We start from the raw sequence: 15,741 nt of genomic DNA, 5'->3' as shown, positions 1-15,741 counted from the left end.
TAATAAATGTTTACTTCTTCATGTACATATTCAGATCCCCTAAGATTTGCACATCTTTTATATTCCAATTGCATTGAAATATGAAAGCAAAAAACCAAAACAGAACTCACACTATTACTCATATGTCTATCTGTGTTTTGTGATGATAAGTACATCTTTTTCACTAAATCTAAATTAGCAACATTTTGGTGAGGATGGAAATTATCTATGCATGCCTTACATGGTGTCAGTTTAGACACTGAATGCTTTCATGATGCATGCTCCATAACATGATTTCCATATCAATGAAAATAAACTCTTCTATTACGAAATTGTTTTTGATGTGCAGAACTCTCAAGACATCTGCATGCTTTTTAGGGATGAAACTTGACACTTTGAGAAGCCCTTGAAGGTCTATGTCAGTTCCTGGCCTCATTGTAGTAAAGAGAATAAAAAAATCCCCATGTATTGACTTCAATAGGGACATGATCTCACCTGAAGTTTCTGACTAAATTAAAAAAAAAAAAAAAAAAGAAAAAAAAAGCAGAACTAATTAAAAAAAAGAAAAAGCTAATTGAGCAATTGCAGAGTATCAGAAAGACAGTCATTGTTTTTACTGTTTTAGAATAGTGAATTGGTAATTGATCCTGAGGTTCTGTAACAAAATTGTTAATCCATCAATCCCTGTGCACCTATGAAATAGTAAAATAAATACGAAAATATTTATTTTACTATTAAAAAAATAAAAATAAATATGCATTTTTGAGTGCAATTCATACTAAAATCATGTCCTTCTGTGACAAGTTGGCTGTGGTGGCTTTGGATAGGCAGAACAGTAGACAGGACATAATTTATTCCAGTTTATGACATTGATGTGTGATGTCCCTTATATACCAAGAAAGTGCATAGTGCATGTAAATCACCAGAACAACTTCCATAGCTGGTTTAAAAACTGTTCACAACAAAAGTATTCACCAGTGTTTGGGTGTCAAACTGAGAAAAGGTTTGAAGGGGAAGGTGGGTGTCTACTCCATATTCAACTCAATTACTATTTTCATTAATGATTTGGGTGATAGAATTTAACACTATATTGTGCAGAAAAAGACTAGCAAGCACTGCAGAGGGCAGATTTGCAATCCAAATAATCTCGGCAAACTGAAGAACAACAAGGTGAATTAAATAAAGGAAAGAGCAAAGTGCTTCCTGTAGGCAGGAGGAATCAGACAGAATGAGAGTAGGTAACATTTTGAAAGGTAGTAAAATATGGCAAAGAGAACTGCAGGAGATTGTAATAGTGACTCAGAAATGAAAACCAGCACTGTAGCATTGGGCAAAACCCAGAAAAATCTCATTCAGTAAGGCTTAATGGCAGTTTTATAATAAAATCCTAAAGGTCCTATAGGTCAGCTTTACTTGGTGCTGGTGAAGTAGTAACTGAAATAGTCTTTTTTTTTTTTTTTTTAATACTTCATACTAAAAAGACTGCAGAGTATATGGGAAGAATCCAGAGGACTACAGTAAGAATAAAAGACGTAGAAAATATGAGCAATAAGAAAATGTGAAAGAAAAATATCGACCTTGTCAAGAGAAGAGAAGAAAAATGAAGAATCGGCATGATAAATATCTTTTAACATATAGATGGTGAAATAAAGGGAATGTTTGTTCTGCTTATTCTGGAAAAGTCCAAGATAGTCAGTAAAATCATTTTGGTTGGATACTAGGAAGGACTACATGCATGCAAAACCAGGTTACTTAGTAAAGATACACAGTTAATTTTATTAGTTTATAAGAAAACACTTAGTTAACAAAATGTTAAAGAAAGGTTAAATATCATTATACATTTCCACATTCAAGAAATATTACAGATATTATAAGCAGATGTCTTCCATCTTCATGTTTCTATAATTCTATTTTGGGCACTTTAATATCACCTTAATGGAGGAGAAAAAGAGACAGGACACTGTGGGCTCATAGGTGTTTTTTCTAAACATATCAACAACACATGAATATGCCATTTAGTTATCTGTTTGTTGGTTTTTTTTTTTTTCATTCTAATGGTAAACTAAATAATCCCAAAGGAGTTTATACTTAACATAGTTCCATGTGACTTTCCCTGTATAAAAATACAGAAGTTCCACATTCCTGCAGTTTGATATTTAATTCTAAAAAAGTAAAATATTTATCCACTCAAGGACTTACATATTCAGAAGTTTGCCTCTTTCTCCATGTTACCTGATGTAACATGTACCATGTAGCCCACCACAAAGGAAATACTATAGAAAAGAAATAGCCATTAATAAAAGTTTAGCCTTAAATTTTTCAGTAGGCTGAATATATATCCCTTCCTCAGTATTGGAAATCTTCATATCAGATCTTTTGCTTTGAATTTTTCATGCAGTCTTTCCATTTTTCTTGTTATAAGTGTCTTCTATAGTACCAATCAATACAGAGCTGCAAATTCTTGACATTGCTCTTTGCTTTGAAGCATGCAGTTTACTTCATTTGCCTTTTTAAGGATTTCAGTTTTTGAAATTCAGCTATTCCATGTTCTGAACTGAAAGCTTATTGTTCATTTGCATGTCAGTATGATGTTTTCTATTAGGTTTTCAAAGCTGATTCCCATTGTTTCATAGACACGGTAGGCAGGTCTTTAATTTATTTCACATGCAGCATCACTGCCTTACTCTGAAACAAAATTATAATCAATGAAGGAGGAGAATAAAATAAACTATGTAACTTAAATTGAAAACAAGAAGCAGTTTTTCAGTAGGTCTATAAATGAAAACTCACCGTTGCCATTCTTTCTCCTTTTCTTGAAGACAAATCAATTAATGCAGGATTTTCAAGAAAGGATGAGGATGTTTTGTTAGAACTCAAACCTCATTTTCAGAAATTACTTACAGACTAAACACTCAAATTCCTATTTAAATGCAATTTAGGCTCCATGCCACCAGATTTTTAAATATATTAGGAGCTCAGAGTTAAAGGAAGGTGTCCCGTTAGTGCCTAAGTACCATGAATTCAGTGGGTGATAAGCACTTAGGGTTGGATTCAGCTCATTTAACTTCAGATGACTGGAAGACAGGTATCTCCTCTGAGCTATGCTGGCAGTCTAGGCAGGGATCTCCAAAGAATGTTTCAGCCCAGCACCACCTGCATCAGGCAGGTGTCCAGGAAAACAGGGGAAGTGCAAAAAGGAGTAAGAGAGACTGAAGAATTACACATGGGAAAGGGGCATGTCGTATGGGCATGGGAGGACAGCAGCACACCAGGACATGTCCTGCTGAGAAGGAAGATTATTTGACTATTTGAAAATAATTCTTAGGATTAGGATTACCAAAGACCTAAGTTATATGTGACAAAACACTCTATTTATTAGAAGTTTGCCACCTACTCTTCTAGTATTTTGCACTGCCTCTATGAGATGTTACTTGACACTTACCAACTTTGAAACGGTGATTCTTTATGAAAGGAAACAAAGGAGAACTGTCTTATACAGCACACAGTGACATCAGTGTAAAAAAAAAGATATTATTTTTTATAAATTCTTTGTAACAAAGACATTACTGTGCTTGTGAAAAAATGAAAATATTGCCTAAAGCTAAACAGAATGTGAACAGGAATCAAAGAAATTTTCCATGTAAGCTATTTCAATAAACTTTAGTCTTCAGTGACTTTTCATATAGACGAACTCTTCTCTGCAGAATCTATCATTAATGCTACATGCTGTGACACAGACAAACATCCTTTAGTGGCAAGTTACAGAACGAGTGCTACACTCATCTTTAATTTGAGACCAGAATGAGAATAAATGCTATTGTCTACTAGAGAAGTTTTGCCAGAAATTTAACATCAAAATTAAATCTCCACAGACTGCTAAAACCTCTTGCTTTCACTATGCAGACAGAGACATTTCTTGAAGGAATCCCTATTACTTTAGATTTGTACTTCACACTATTTCCAAGTGTGAAAACCCAGGAGTCTGGCAATTATCATTATATTCTCATTCCTGTAGCAGGTTGTATATGCTAATGAAGAGAAAAAAACATAATTATATAGTATCATAGTCTGTTGTTACTAAGCCCTCCTGTAGCCTCTTCTTCCAAACAGCTGCCTGAGCTTCTGACTTTTTCCTTTATTAAAAATTAAAACCATAGAATTCAGAACAAAACAGCCAGCAGTTGTAGTTTTAGGATACATCTCATGCTTTTTACCCCATCATTGTTTGTCAACCATGAGAAATGCACAATTAGAAGGACCAAAGATTTCTGATTCTATGCACATTACGCTATGTTGTATATCCTTGTGCTGAGTTGGAACTAGTTTTGTGATTGAAATACGTTAACGGCAGTGGAAATATGTATGTATGTATGTATACATGTACAGGTCTGTTTTTCAATAAAGCGAGTGGTTAGTTCCCTAGGCTTAAGGAAAAGCTTTTCCAGTGGAGGAATCTCTTTCAGTATTGCCCTTGGCAGTGTTTCTTACATGGCCCTTTGAACACCTAGGATTAAGTGCAACCGGGTAGATGATGATACTCACAGATAATATTTACACAACCCTCAGTATCAATTTTTGCATCATTCTTTCGTGAATACTTGTGCAAGTAGTTTTTATGCTGTATTTTACTTAGCTTATACAGCAATATATTTAACAATGCTTTGCTACAATTTATATTATATCATACACAGTGTATGAAAGAACAAATATGCCTATATAGACTTCATATTGGCATTCCAATGAGGAAAAAAGATGTCTTTAAGTCAAACTTTAAGATAAGTATGTTCCAACTGCTTAACTTCTCCACCTAATGCAAATCAATCTCCATCACTGCAGCTGCAGGACAAATGTCTTGTGATTTAAGAGCATTAGTGGGACACAGTGAATCAAGTGCATTTGGTTACAATGGGCTGTCAAGAACAACAACAATTAGTGTACTTTGTAAATGACGATTAAAGAGAAATACATAAATGAACATGCATGCAAACACAGTGTTTCCCTGTGCTCCCAAATAAAAACACCCCTGGCTGGTTTAGCCAAATCAAGCTAGAATACCTTTGGATGTGCTAAGCACCAAAGCAATGTGCCAGAGATGAGCAAAGCCAAGATTAAAAAAAGTGTTCAGCTTTAATAAGCTGAGGGAGGAAAAGAGAGGAGTGACAAGTATAAAATTGCCAACAAAAGAGAGAAAGAGAGGAATTGCTTTGTGCATCTGATTGGAAGTCACAGAAGGGCCCCTTCTATGAGGCTCCCCTATGAAAGGAGAGCCCTTCACTTTTAAGATATGGTCAAAAGGTTGACAAATCTAACCCCTTTTATTTTTCCATTTGAGTAGCAAGGTATATCTCAAATTATCCGTAGAGGAGATTCAAACACTCTGATCTTATTCTCCCTCTGCACTGCAAACAACAGTTTTTCTATAAAAGGATTCATTGGCAGCTTAAAGATACCAGTGAGATACTTAGACACAGCACATTACTGATCACCTCATTATTGCTGAATTACCCAACTGTTGTAGAGTGGAAGAAAAATAGCCTGAGTTACACTGTGGCCTGCTGAAGAACAGGCTTTTAGCGTGAAACCCACAATAAAACACACTTTAGTTCAATTCATAAGGTTACTCAATCAATCAAATCCTACCCCCAAAGCACGGAATCCAATTTCTAACAAACAGGTATTTGTGGTAGTCTGGTAAGTGGGATGTGGAACCATACTACATACTGAATAGATAGGATGCCCTTTAAAATTACTATCATTGAAGTAGCAGCAGCAAGTTTTGAAAACAACACTAGAGTAAACTTATCCTCTGGGGATAAATTCACTGAGGTAATCATTGAGTTTAATGGGTTATTAGAAAAGGACATCAAGTATTTTTCATAGCTAGTGCTTCATTCTGAGCATACAGAATCAACAAAATAAAACCAGCTGTGAGTGTGCTGTCAAATGCAATGTGACAACACTGAAGTCAATGAGAGAGAGTATTTTTTCTGTTTATTATGGACAATTAATGAAAAATCATCATCTAGTCCTACACTGTTATTGAAGCTGACGTTAGTTAATTCGTTTATCCATATACCACAGATCCTGCCTTTCAGTACCAGTTTTGGAAACATTCTTTCCATTGGAATGACAAAGGAAGAAAATTACATGAAAAAAATTACTAATATTTAAAATAATTCTACAGTTTTGAGTTAGCAGTTTTACAGGAGGAAAAATTAATTTCTGTTTTGTCTTGAATAGTTACATTGCAACATGCTTCTTGAAATACCTGTTTAAATGTTTAAGGAAATTTATCTAGTGAGTGCAAATTCTCCTGCAGTGCAGAAAGCATAGCATGACTCTCTGACTAGGGCAGACATTCACTTTGAAATATTTGTGACAGTTTAAACACATTACTGTCTCCTTAGCTTTCTATTAGTGCTACTCACCTGCTTCACTGCAAAGCTGTGTCTGTGTAAGAACATATTTTATGTGGCTGCTCAAAGTGCCTTAAGACACACCTGTGTATTTTAGCCCAGAGATAGATTATGAGTGTTCATGTGGCAGACCATGGGAGTGGGAGCTTCCAGCAGAAGGGAAACTGCAAATATGGAGTGCTATAAGATGATGAACCACTGTAAGAGGTGATCAGTCATCACAGCCATTTTCAGTGCACAGCCTGTGAGCCCATTGCTACCATTGCAGTGGTGAGACAGGCGTATGGGGTTTCAATATTAAACAGGATCAAAAAAGGAGAGTACTTCACAGCTCACATTGCTTTCCCAGGTTCAATAAATGCTTATTCATACATAAAAAGATGCTGAAGGCAATACAGAATTTCTATTACCTACTGGATTACCACTGGCATAATTTTAAGTGACATAAGGATCAGAATGGCTTCCTTCAGAAATTCCAAGTAATACAAAGCTCCTCAGAAAATGTATGGGTTTAGCGCCACCTTGACATTTCTCTTAGACCCCTGTTTCATAAGATGGAGTTTATTTGATAGATTCTAATTAGAAGATCAATTATATACTTATATTTAGAGGAAAAGTAGAACATGGGGAAAGTATATTCTAGCCACTGCATCCATATTTAGGACAAAAAATTGCTAGGGACAATGTTAAAGTATTGCATCTGTACCCTAAAAGAATAAATAATAAAACACAAGGCTGACACCACGAGACAGTGAAAATTAAAAAGCAGAGCATATTTTTGTATGCTTTTATACTTCCACAAAAGATGGGTGGTTGCTCTGGCAGACTACCCTACTTTCAACTATGGTAAATCCCCTTCAGCCCTTGTCCATAGCTGTTTCATACAGCCATGGCAAAGGTACTGTATATGAGAGGCATAGACAACCCCCAGACGAGCTGTCATAGCAAACGTGCATTCTGTAGCTCTGATCTTCTGAGCATCTGCCTGACTAGAAATAAATTTAGCTTCTGATCTTTCATCTTAAGCAAAATCTACAGTTTTTCTCCCAGTGCCTTAAACAACTGGTGAATGCTATCAGTGGTGCACTACAGCATACAGAAGTGTTTTCCTTACCAAAACGGACCACAAAATGCTGCAAAAGTAGGGCTTTGTGTCACTTGACTATCAATCCTCACAGAAACGAGTAACATGGGGAAAATAGGACAAGAAAGTTGTGAAAATCCAGACTTCATGAAGAATTCCGAAGACATAACACTGTTTTGGATTCTCACAGCAGTTTACTATTTTTTGGTTTCCACCTCTAATTCTCACAGAATCACATGCTGAGCACCATTTAGGTGCTATGCTATGCACCATTTAGGATAAGGTTTACTTGCATTATGTGTGTGTCTAGGGCTCATAGTGTAATGGCACCCTGATATCAAAATGGGGCCACTAGATGGTACTGCAATATAATTAATAAATTTTAAAGAGTAATCTCATAAATATATATTTGTATATTTTTCTGCAATGTCTTGGCTGTAACATTTGAAACACTTGCAGAAATATCCATGACACTGCCTTTAGATATATAGGAAAGCCTCCATGAAACTATAATAAAAGCAGCTTTAAGGTACATGCTAAAATGTGTGCTTACCAATCTTAACAGTATAATTGAGGCACTCAATATATATGTAAAAACATATATGATATTTATAAAATACTCACACACATATGTGAATCGTCATATGGAATTTTCATCTAACCTGTCACTACACTTATTTATTTTCATGTGTTCCTGTATTCCGTGCAAAGCTATTAAATTATGGAAAAAGTGAGCATATATAAATCAACATGAAAATGTATGTTTATTCATAAACTCAACATAAAATATGTCCCAGGATTTAAAAAGATAAAATTGTTACAATTGGCAAAATATATACAGTCATATTTCATATTTTTCTATACTTTGAATGATTTCCTGTCACAATTTATTTCACCATTAAAAAGATGAAAAATTCCACTTTTATCTAAATGTATTCCACCATATGCTATGTCTACAGTATTAAACAGATTAAATTTTATAATCAGTTATCTTCCAGCTGGTAAAGATCTTGAGGTTTAAAAATTGCTGCAGAACTAAATTTTCTAAAACCATAAGCATGCTTAATAGTATCTACCCATGAAACTACCCCCTGAATAACCTAACACTGCTGGTTGCCAGCACTATTTTCAATTTTCATCTGTTAGATATATGTTCAAGCATGTCAAATGTGCCCTAAGTAATAGAAGTGAAAAAATAAAGTCATTTACTTAAAATATTCTGATAGCTATTTATCTGAAAACCCTGGTCAGATTTACTGCTCAAAGGCATTTACCTACAAAGTTAACCAGATGCTCTGAGTTGAAAACTAATTTAATTTCTCTGTTATCTTAACAGGACATCTGTTAAAACAACATCCAAGGAAGGTAATATGTTCAAAATTAACCATCCTGCAGGTTGTTTTATTAGAGTATGTATGACATTGATATTTAACTGCTAATGACCACTGCCTTACAAAAATAATTAGTAAATGTGGAATCAAAGCAGTATAACAATTATACTAATGGACAAAAAGTAATGTAGAATGAATACATAACTGGTATAAGTTCAATCTTGTCGCCAAGTTCATTGCTTTGTTACAACTGAGTTATGCTGAAGATGAATTACTCATTTCTTTTGTTTCCTTCTTTCCTCAGCTTCACCTATGTATCAAGCCCTCCCTTTAAAATCAGAACGTGTTAGCTGCATAAAGTGTTCAGCACTCAGAGCCATCATGTTTTTTAAGCAGCATGAGTGACAAGCTATGCAAATCATATCCTGAAGTAATTTGCATTATTGCAGTTAAATTGCATACGGATATAAACTGGATTTCAGAACAACTAGATATCAATCCAAGCAGCGGTATATGAAAGTCAGACACATAGGTGGATGTGTGCTTGCCAAGGTTGGGATATTCAAATGGAAAAATACTACTTACGACAAGGTGCCTGTTTCTCGTTGGTCCTTATAATTTTGTGGAATAAGATAGTAGGGACAAGTGGGAACAGTGGGAGGAAAAATAGGCTCTGCATTTCCTCCCACCCCTTCCATTTTCTTCCACCAGCAATGCAGGACTAGTGCTAATTTGTTGCCAAGAGGTGCTATGACCATTGCTGCCTCTTCCTCCTCTCATTAGAGTCACCCAATGAAAAAGGAAAAGAGAAAGGGTGGGCTGCCCTACAGCCAACAAATGTCACCCATATCTGGCTAATCCTGGACTAACATCTCGGATCAACAAGGGAAAGGAGAATTTCTCAGTGATGAAAAGTTGCTAATACGTGAGCATCATTTGTAGGTGGATTTCTAAACTGCTCATTTCCTCCTTGAGATCATTTGCATGAGATGCTCTCACATAGTACTGGTTTGTGGCTGGGCCTGGCTGGAGGCAGGAGAATTGACGGCTGTATCCTGAAGTCCCTTCTGGCTTTACTTTACTATGGACCATGACCATGAGTATGTAAACACTGACTTTAAACAGAATGCACATTGGCAGTTGGAAATGATTTCTTACATTTGTCTTTATTCCTCTGATTTAATGATGTGGAAAACAGACTAACTTGCAGCTCATCTACAGAGTGGGCAATACTTGCAGATAACAAAACAGCAGCAAACTCTCTCCTGAAATCTTCATTTTTCCAGCTTTGCAGAGCTGACTCTCTCCCCAGCGGTATTCCCCAACAATGTCATTATATTGTCTTCCTACTGCTCCCTAGCAGTTACTTGGGAGCCTTCACCAAGTTTTGGTTAACTGTCCTCATTCACTTACCTCATCAGGAAGAATTACACATTTGCAGCATTTGACTGGACTGCAAGGTTTATATGCAAGATTTTCAGTAGTTGGTTAAATACAATATCAGGAAACTTAAATATTAGCATAAATAGAATTGTCTTTGAACCAAAGGATTCTAATTCTTTCTGAATGTGTTACTACTTCCAAACATGGACAGCCAATAGATTTCCACATTTTCCATAAGATACTATATAGCTTTACATATATGTGAAGACCCTTCATTTTTCTCCCATAGCAAAGCAAAAGTCTGAAAAGTGAACTGATTATTTATTACAAGATATTTAGCTTTCTTCTTGTGAGGTGCAACAAACTATCTGTGGTTGGAAACAGGAATTCAACTACAGAAAAAACAAATAGAAAGCTGAAGAACTCAATTTCACATAAATGTATAAAGAGAATGTTAGAAAAGGTGGAGCATGACTCTTCTCAGAGGCACGCAGTGAAAGAACAAGAGGCAATGTCACAGGCTGTAGCACAGGAAATTTCAGCAGCAGATCAGGAGAAAATTTTTCACTATGAGAATGGTTAAGAAACAGAGAAGTTGTGAAAATTCCATCCTTGAATACTTCTAAAACTTGACTGGCTAAAACTCTGGGCAACATGATAGAACTTCTAAATTGGTGCTGCTCTGGGCAGGAGACTGGATTAAGTGACCTTGAGAGGGCTCTTCCAGCATGAATAAGTCTGTGATTTTGTAAGTCTAAGTTATCTTCTATTTCCAGTTATTTGCAGTGGGTAGGAGAGAAAGTGTTCAGAAACATTTGATTTCCCTTAAAACTTCTGGCAGAAAACAACCTGATGACATATTTTCCTTTAGTTGACATTTTAACTACAGCACATTCAGTTCTTTGTATCATATTTAACAATTTCAATTTCAATAGGTGCATTTTTTAATCTTTCTTATTCTTTCATGTTCCCCCTGTTGCAGTACAGGGCAATATAGGAAAGGAAGTAACATGATTTGAATGCAAATAGAAACTCCTTTTTATTTTTATTAAGAACAGTTGCTCAGACCTGTAGAATGAATAATGAGGAACCACAGTTTGACTACACCTAGTGATCTATTTACACAATATCACCTCTGTGCTTAGACATCTTAGGTGCCAGAGTTCTGTACCTTACTTTTCATACTCTTATTCTATATGTTTCCAGATCAGAACTGAAGTACAGGATTTACATTTGTATTTGTTATTAAGCTTTTTCTGACTGCTGTAGTATATGGAGTAAGACCCAGTATGGCATCCTCACTCAACTACCAAAACTTTGTCTCTGAAGTAGCCTATGTGGTATTAGCCTATGGTACAGAGTTTAAAGAAAAATATACAGTTGTGATTTCATAATTAAAAGCTATATTAAAATGAATGTACAAGAGAGCTAAATAATGCTTAGTCAAGCAATTTTAATTCTGGCATTTCTTGACACTGGAGTGTTCGACACAAATTAGACGTTTGAAAGTAAAAAAAAATAAAAGTACAACCTCATGATTTAAATTAAAAGTTTAATGTAACTTTTGCATCTTATTAGGTTTAAATAAGGAAGATGTCAAGAATGTCACACAAATAGAAACTAAGTAAATTTTGACACTTAAAATGAGCTTTTCAGAAGTGTACTCTTGGTCATATTCACATAGTACTCTGGGGACTACAGTGAAGCGATTATGGAGCTCAGCCAGGCAACAGTGAGAGGAGAGCTCTAGGATCTGGTCACACAAATAGGATTGCACACAAAGAGAACCAGAAGGACTGACTAAAGGATGGGACCCTGTGCAGCAAGGGCTGCTTTGGACCCTGAGCCCCAGCTGGTCCCCCTTGTTCAGCACCTCATACCCAGCCTCTGCCTTGAGTTCCAGTAACTGACAGCGTCTCCACTCCCATGCTTGTGATGGGACCAGGGCAACCTCAGGAAAGGGTTTCCTTCAGTGAAAAAATGTTTACTCATTTCAAAACTAAAAATGGGAGTATGACAGTTCTTATTCTGCTTATTTTCTGCTTATTTTCTTATATTGTGGAATCATTAGACATCATTCGGGGAAGCTCTCAAATGCCTTGAATCAAGAGTGCTGTTCTTAATCACATGACCATTTTTTTGCTCTTCTGAGATAGCTGAATCTATCTCCTTGTGTCCTTTCCTGGGTTTAAAAAATCACAGAAATATTACACTTTCTCAGAAATGCTTTCTATTATGTTTTCTTTTTTTTGTTTCACTAGTGTACTTCAGATGTGCCTCATTCAAGATCAGAGGTTATGCTTTTCATTTGCTACATTTGCTTAGCCACAGGCCAAAACAAATATTACCAGTCCTGAAACCTTGAAGTCCTACTTATAGTGAGTATGGCACCCACTAGCAAGCAAAACAACACCCAGACTAATGAAATATTTTTGAAGAATAGTACTGAAAAGTAAGCCTGAGAAGTGGATTTTCTAAGCATTCATTCAGGGATCCACATAAAAATCAAGGTTAAGAACAAGTGATTGTACATCCTCTTTGTTACAAACCTTCTGTACAAAGCCCTAAATATTCCAGGTTGCTGTGAAAGAGCTTCAGCAAAGATAACTGTGCCTCAAGGACAGAAAATACTTAGTGTGATGACATTTTCCACAAGATAGCTATGACTGTAAAGGTGTATAATGCAAACAGATTTCCATGGATGTCCACCAATAGTCCTTAAATCTGCCCATTGTCTTCAGAGATGATTATCTCATTTTTCTAAAAAATTTTGAGTCTTTACAGGCCTATTTTAGTATAATAAGGAGAAGCTGTAAAAATGTCATGACCTCCACCCCCACAACTAAAATAAGTATATTAACAATTGAAATATGTCCTCTCCATTGTCTCAGCAGATGATGATGAAAAAATTGTACGTACACATAGAATAAAAGCTTTCTCAAAACTTTGGAAAAAAAAGTGCCTTATTTTAATTTTATTTGATAGCAAGCTATAAGTGATACATATAAAAATAAACTATACCCATCTGAACTACTATTAGGCTGTAATTTTACCCTATCAATTCTTAAAGCCATGCTGCACAGAATCCTCTCTTCATGGTTTATAACCTCAGAGGCATCCCTCTGGTACTTGCCTAAAGGTTGTTTTTTATCCTTTATTTAGAACCATTTCAGACCCAGAGCTTTTCTCAAGGTTCTATTCAAATCCATTTTCTGGGATCTTTTCCTTTTCTCCTTGTCTTTACCAATTCTAGTGCTCTGAAAGCCAATTGAAGTGGAAGGAATATACTCTACTGGGTATTTCAAGGCAGATCATATCATTGGAACAAATAATACCTCTAAAGACCAAATAAAAAATTAAACTGTTCTCAAATATAGACTTAAACCCGATGGTTGACTGGGAAACACTCTAGATGATGATTTCTGGACTTCAGAAAAAAATAATTTCAAGGTTTATATAGTGTTTGTGGCCCATTTTTATTCCAACTAGCACTTACTGGCATTCTTACGCTGCTTTTATATCCAGTGCTCAAACAGCTACTTCTCCTTTCTCCATTTTTTCCCACCTCCATTCGCTTCCCCAGGCAAGATAAGCATCCCAACATTTACAAGTTTAGGAATGCAGGTGGCTGAAACAAGCAGGTGGAAAGAGGGTGGATTGGGTTGAGTTTAATTGTACAACAGGTGTTGGGTTTGTTATATATACTAGTTCTGGCAACAAAGAAAGGCTTTTGACCAAATAAAAGATAACATATGCAATTCTTTTATTTGCTATGTTTTTGCCAAGCTTTTAATGAGACTGGGCCTGTCTGAAAGTATAAAACTAGGAAAGTGTAATGTTTTACCTGCAGAAAATTAGTTTACACCCTCAGGAAATGAAATTCTGATCTTTTTGAAGTCAGCATCTTTTGAAGAAACAGAATACATGGGGATGATATACCTTGTCTCTAGTAGATTTTGTACTTTGGGGGTGATTTGAAAAAAACAACGGGTAAGGAAGTATCTCTGCCTCATTTATTCTTCCTGTAATTGTGTTTAACCTTCTGCATAATAAGATATCAGTAACTCACAAAGGATCAGAGGATTATATCTGTAATTTACAGTTGGGCTAAACTCCTGATAATCAAGAACAAAAATTAAAATCTGAGTCAAGAAGAGAATGTGATGTGTTTGACACGAGGGATTCTCCTTGATGGTCAGTTCACAGACAGCACTGTGAGCATAATTCAGCAATATCTAGACTTAATTGAAGCATATTACCCTAACAAAAAATTTGTGGCCACTGCTAATCTTTTATCCCACAAACTGCCACCTTTCTGGGAGCACCTTAGAAAGTAGGAGTTTTGGTTTGAAATGTTGGTTTGAGGCCATTACCAACTGCCACTTTATGCGTTGTCACACTGTCAATAAAACTCTATAAATATGTCATTTTTAGGAAAATATATTTTTCCTATGGATTTTTACTGTGTATAAGTATTTTACTGTGTATAAGTATTGTATAACAATCCTACCAGAAGCACAAACTTAAGAAATACTGATGAAGCCAAATGGCAATCTCTTCTGACACCTCAGTTTACATCCTAATTTACTGAAAGACCCCTTCTTTTACAATTATTATACTATCTATAAGACCCCTGAAAGGAATACAGCTAAGTAACAGCAAGCTAAATGGTACAAAAAATATTTGTTTGCCCCTGAGATGGCAATGTTTTTTATTCATTAAATCATTAATTAATGCCTCTCACACTGGTGAAATTTGCATTGCAGGACTACTGACGGGGACAAAAAGAGGTAATTTTCTTTTAAAACATATATACAATTATTGTTGTGGGCATCAGAATGTATATGCTCATTACTGTCTGGTTTAAAAGTTTCTAGCATACCCAGAATACTCCAAATTTCCATCATACTTTAATGTTCATTCTGGTAACACTAAAAGAATGAGTAAAACAGAGCACAGCCTGTGGCATGTTAACAAAGAGTTGATGGCTTAAATCTATCCAGTGGCAAATTACCTTTGAAAGGTCTCCAGCCTCCAAATAGAAGCAGATAACAAATACATTCCATGTAACCCAAAGGACCAGCCAGACAGCATACTGTAGGGATGAAGAGAGAAACACAGAATTAACAATTCCACTCTCAGCTGAGTTAAACTTAGTTCATTAGTTCAGTCCAAGACAAAACCAGATTACAAGTATGGTGCCTATGAATAAAAATGTTACACATAAGAGAGGATCACAAATAAATTCTTCCCATTCTCTGACACAGTGTCGAGTGACCTAGTGAGTACTCAGTCATACCAGAATATCTGCATTTCAGGAAACAGTTGATAAATCTGACATTTAAATTCGAGACTAATCTATATCTCTCTCTTTTTGTTCAAATGGGTAATACTGCAATAGAGAGGCATGTAATATCAATTATATATTAGAAGTGCAGAGCTGATCATTCAAATATAACTTAGTAAATGACAGCCTAATTGAACTAACACAGGATTCTTCAATACTTGTCTCAAGAAACCAAACAAATATATAACCTGAAGAAAATTT

General features: G+C 35.6%; 1 protein-coding gene across 3 annotated transcripts in view; it reads right to left on the bottom strand.

The window, feature by feature from the left end:
- NKAIN2 (sodium/potassium transporting ATPase interacting 2) overlaps window positions 1–15,741 on the bottom strand; it is a 542,224-nt gene that overhangs the window by 251,478 nt on the left and 275,005 nt on the right. For all 3 annotated transcript variants that reach the window (XR_007202130.1, XR_007202131.1, XM_048296515.1), the window contains exon 3: window positions 15,208–15,288. Coding sequence is in view for 1 of the 3 variants with exons in the window: in XM_048296515.1 (XP_048152472.1) it covers window positions 15,208–15,288 (81 nt within the window). In the remaining 2 variants the exon portion in view is untranslated. The remainder of the gene's footprint in view (window positions 1–15,207; window positions 15,289–15,741) is intronic.

This window comes from Corvus hawaiiensis, chromosome 3, assembly GCF_020740725.1.
Source record: "Corvus hawaiiensis isolate bCorHaw1 chromosome 3, bCorHaw1.pri.cur, whole genome shotgun sequence".
Taxonomy (NCBI): domain Eukaryota; kingdom Metazoa; phylum Chordata; class Aves; order Passeriformes; family Corvidae; genus Corvus; species Corvus hawaiiensis.
The sequence above is the reverse complement of the archived record's forward strand: the minus strand, read 5'-3'. Positions and strand labels throughout refer to the sequence as shown.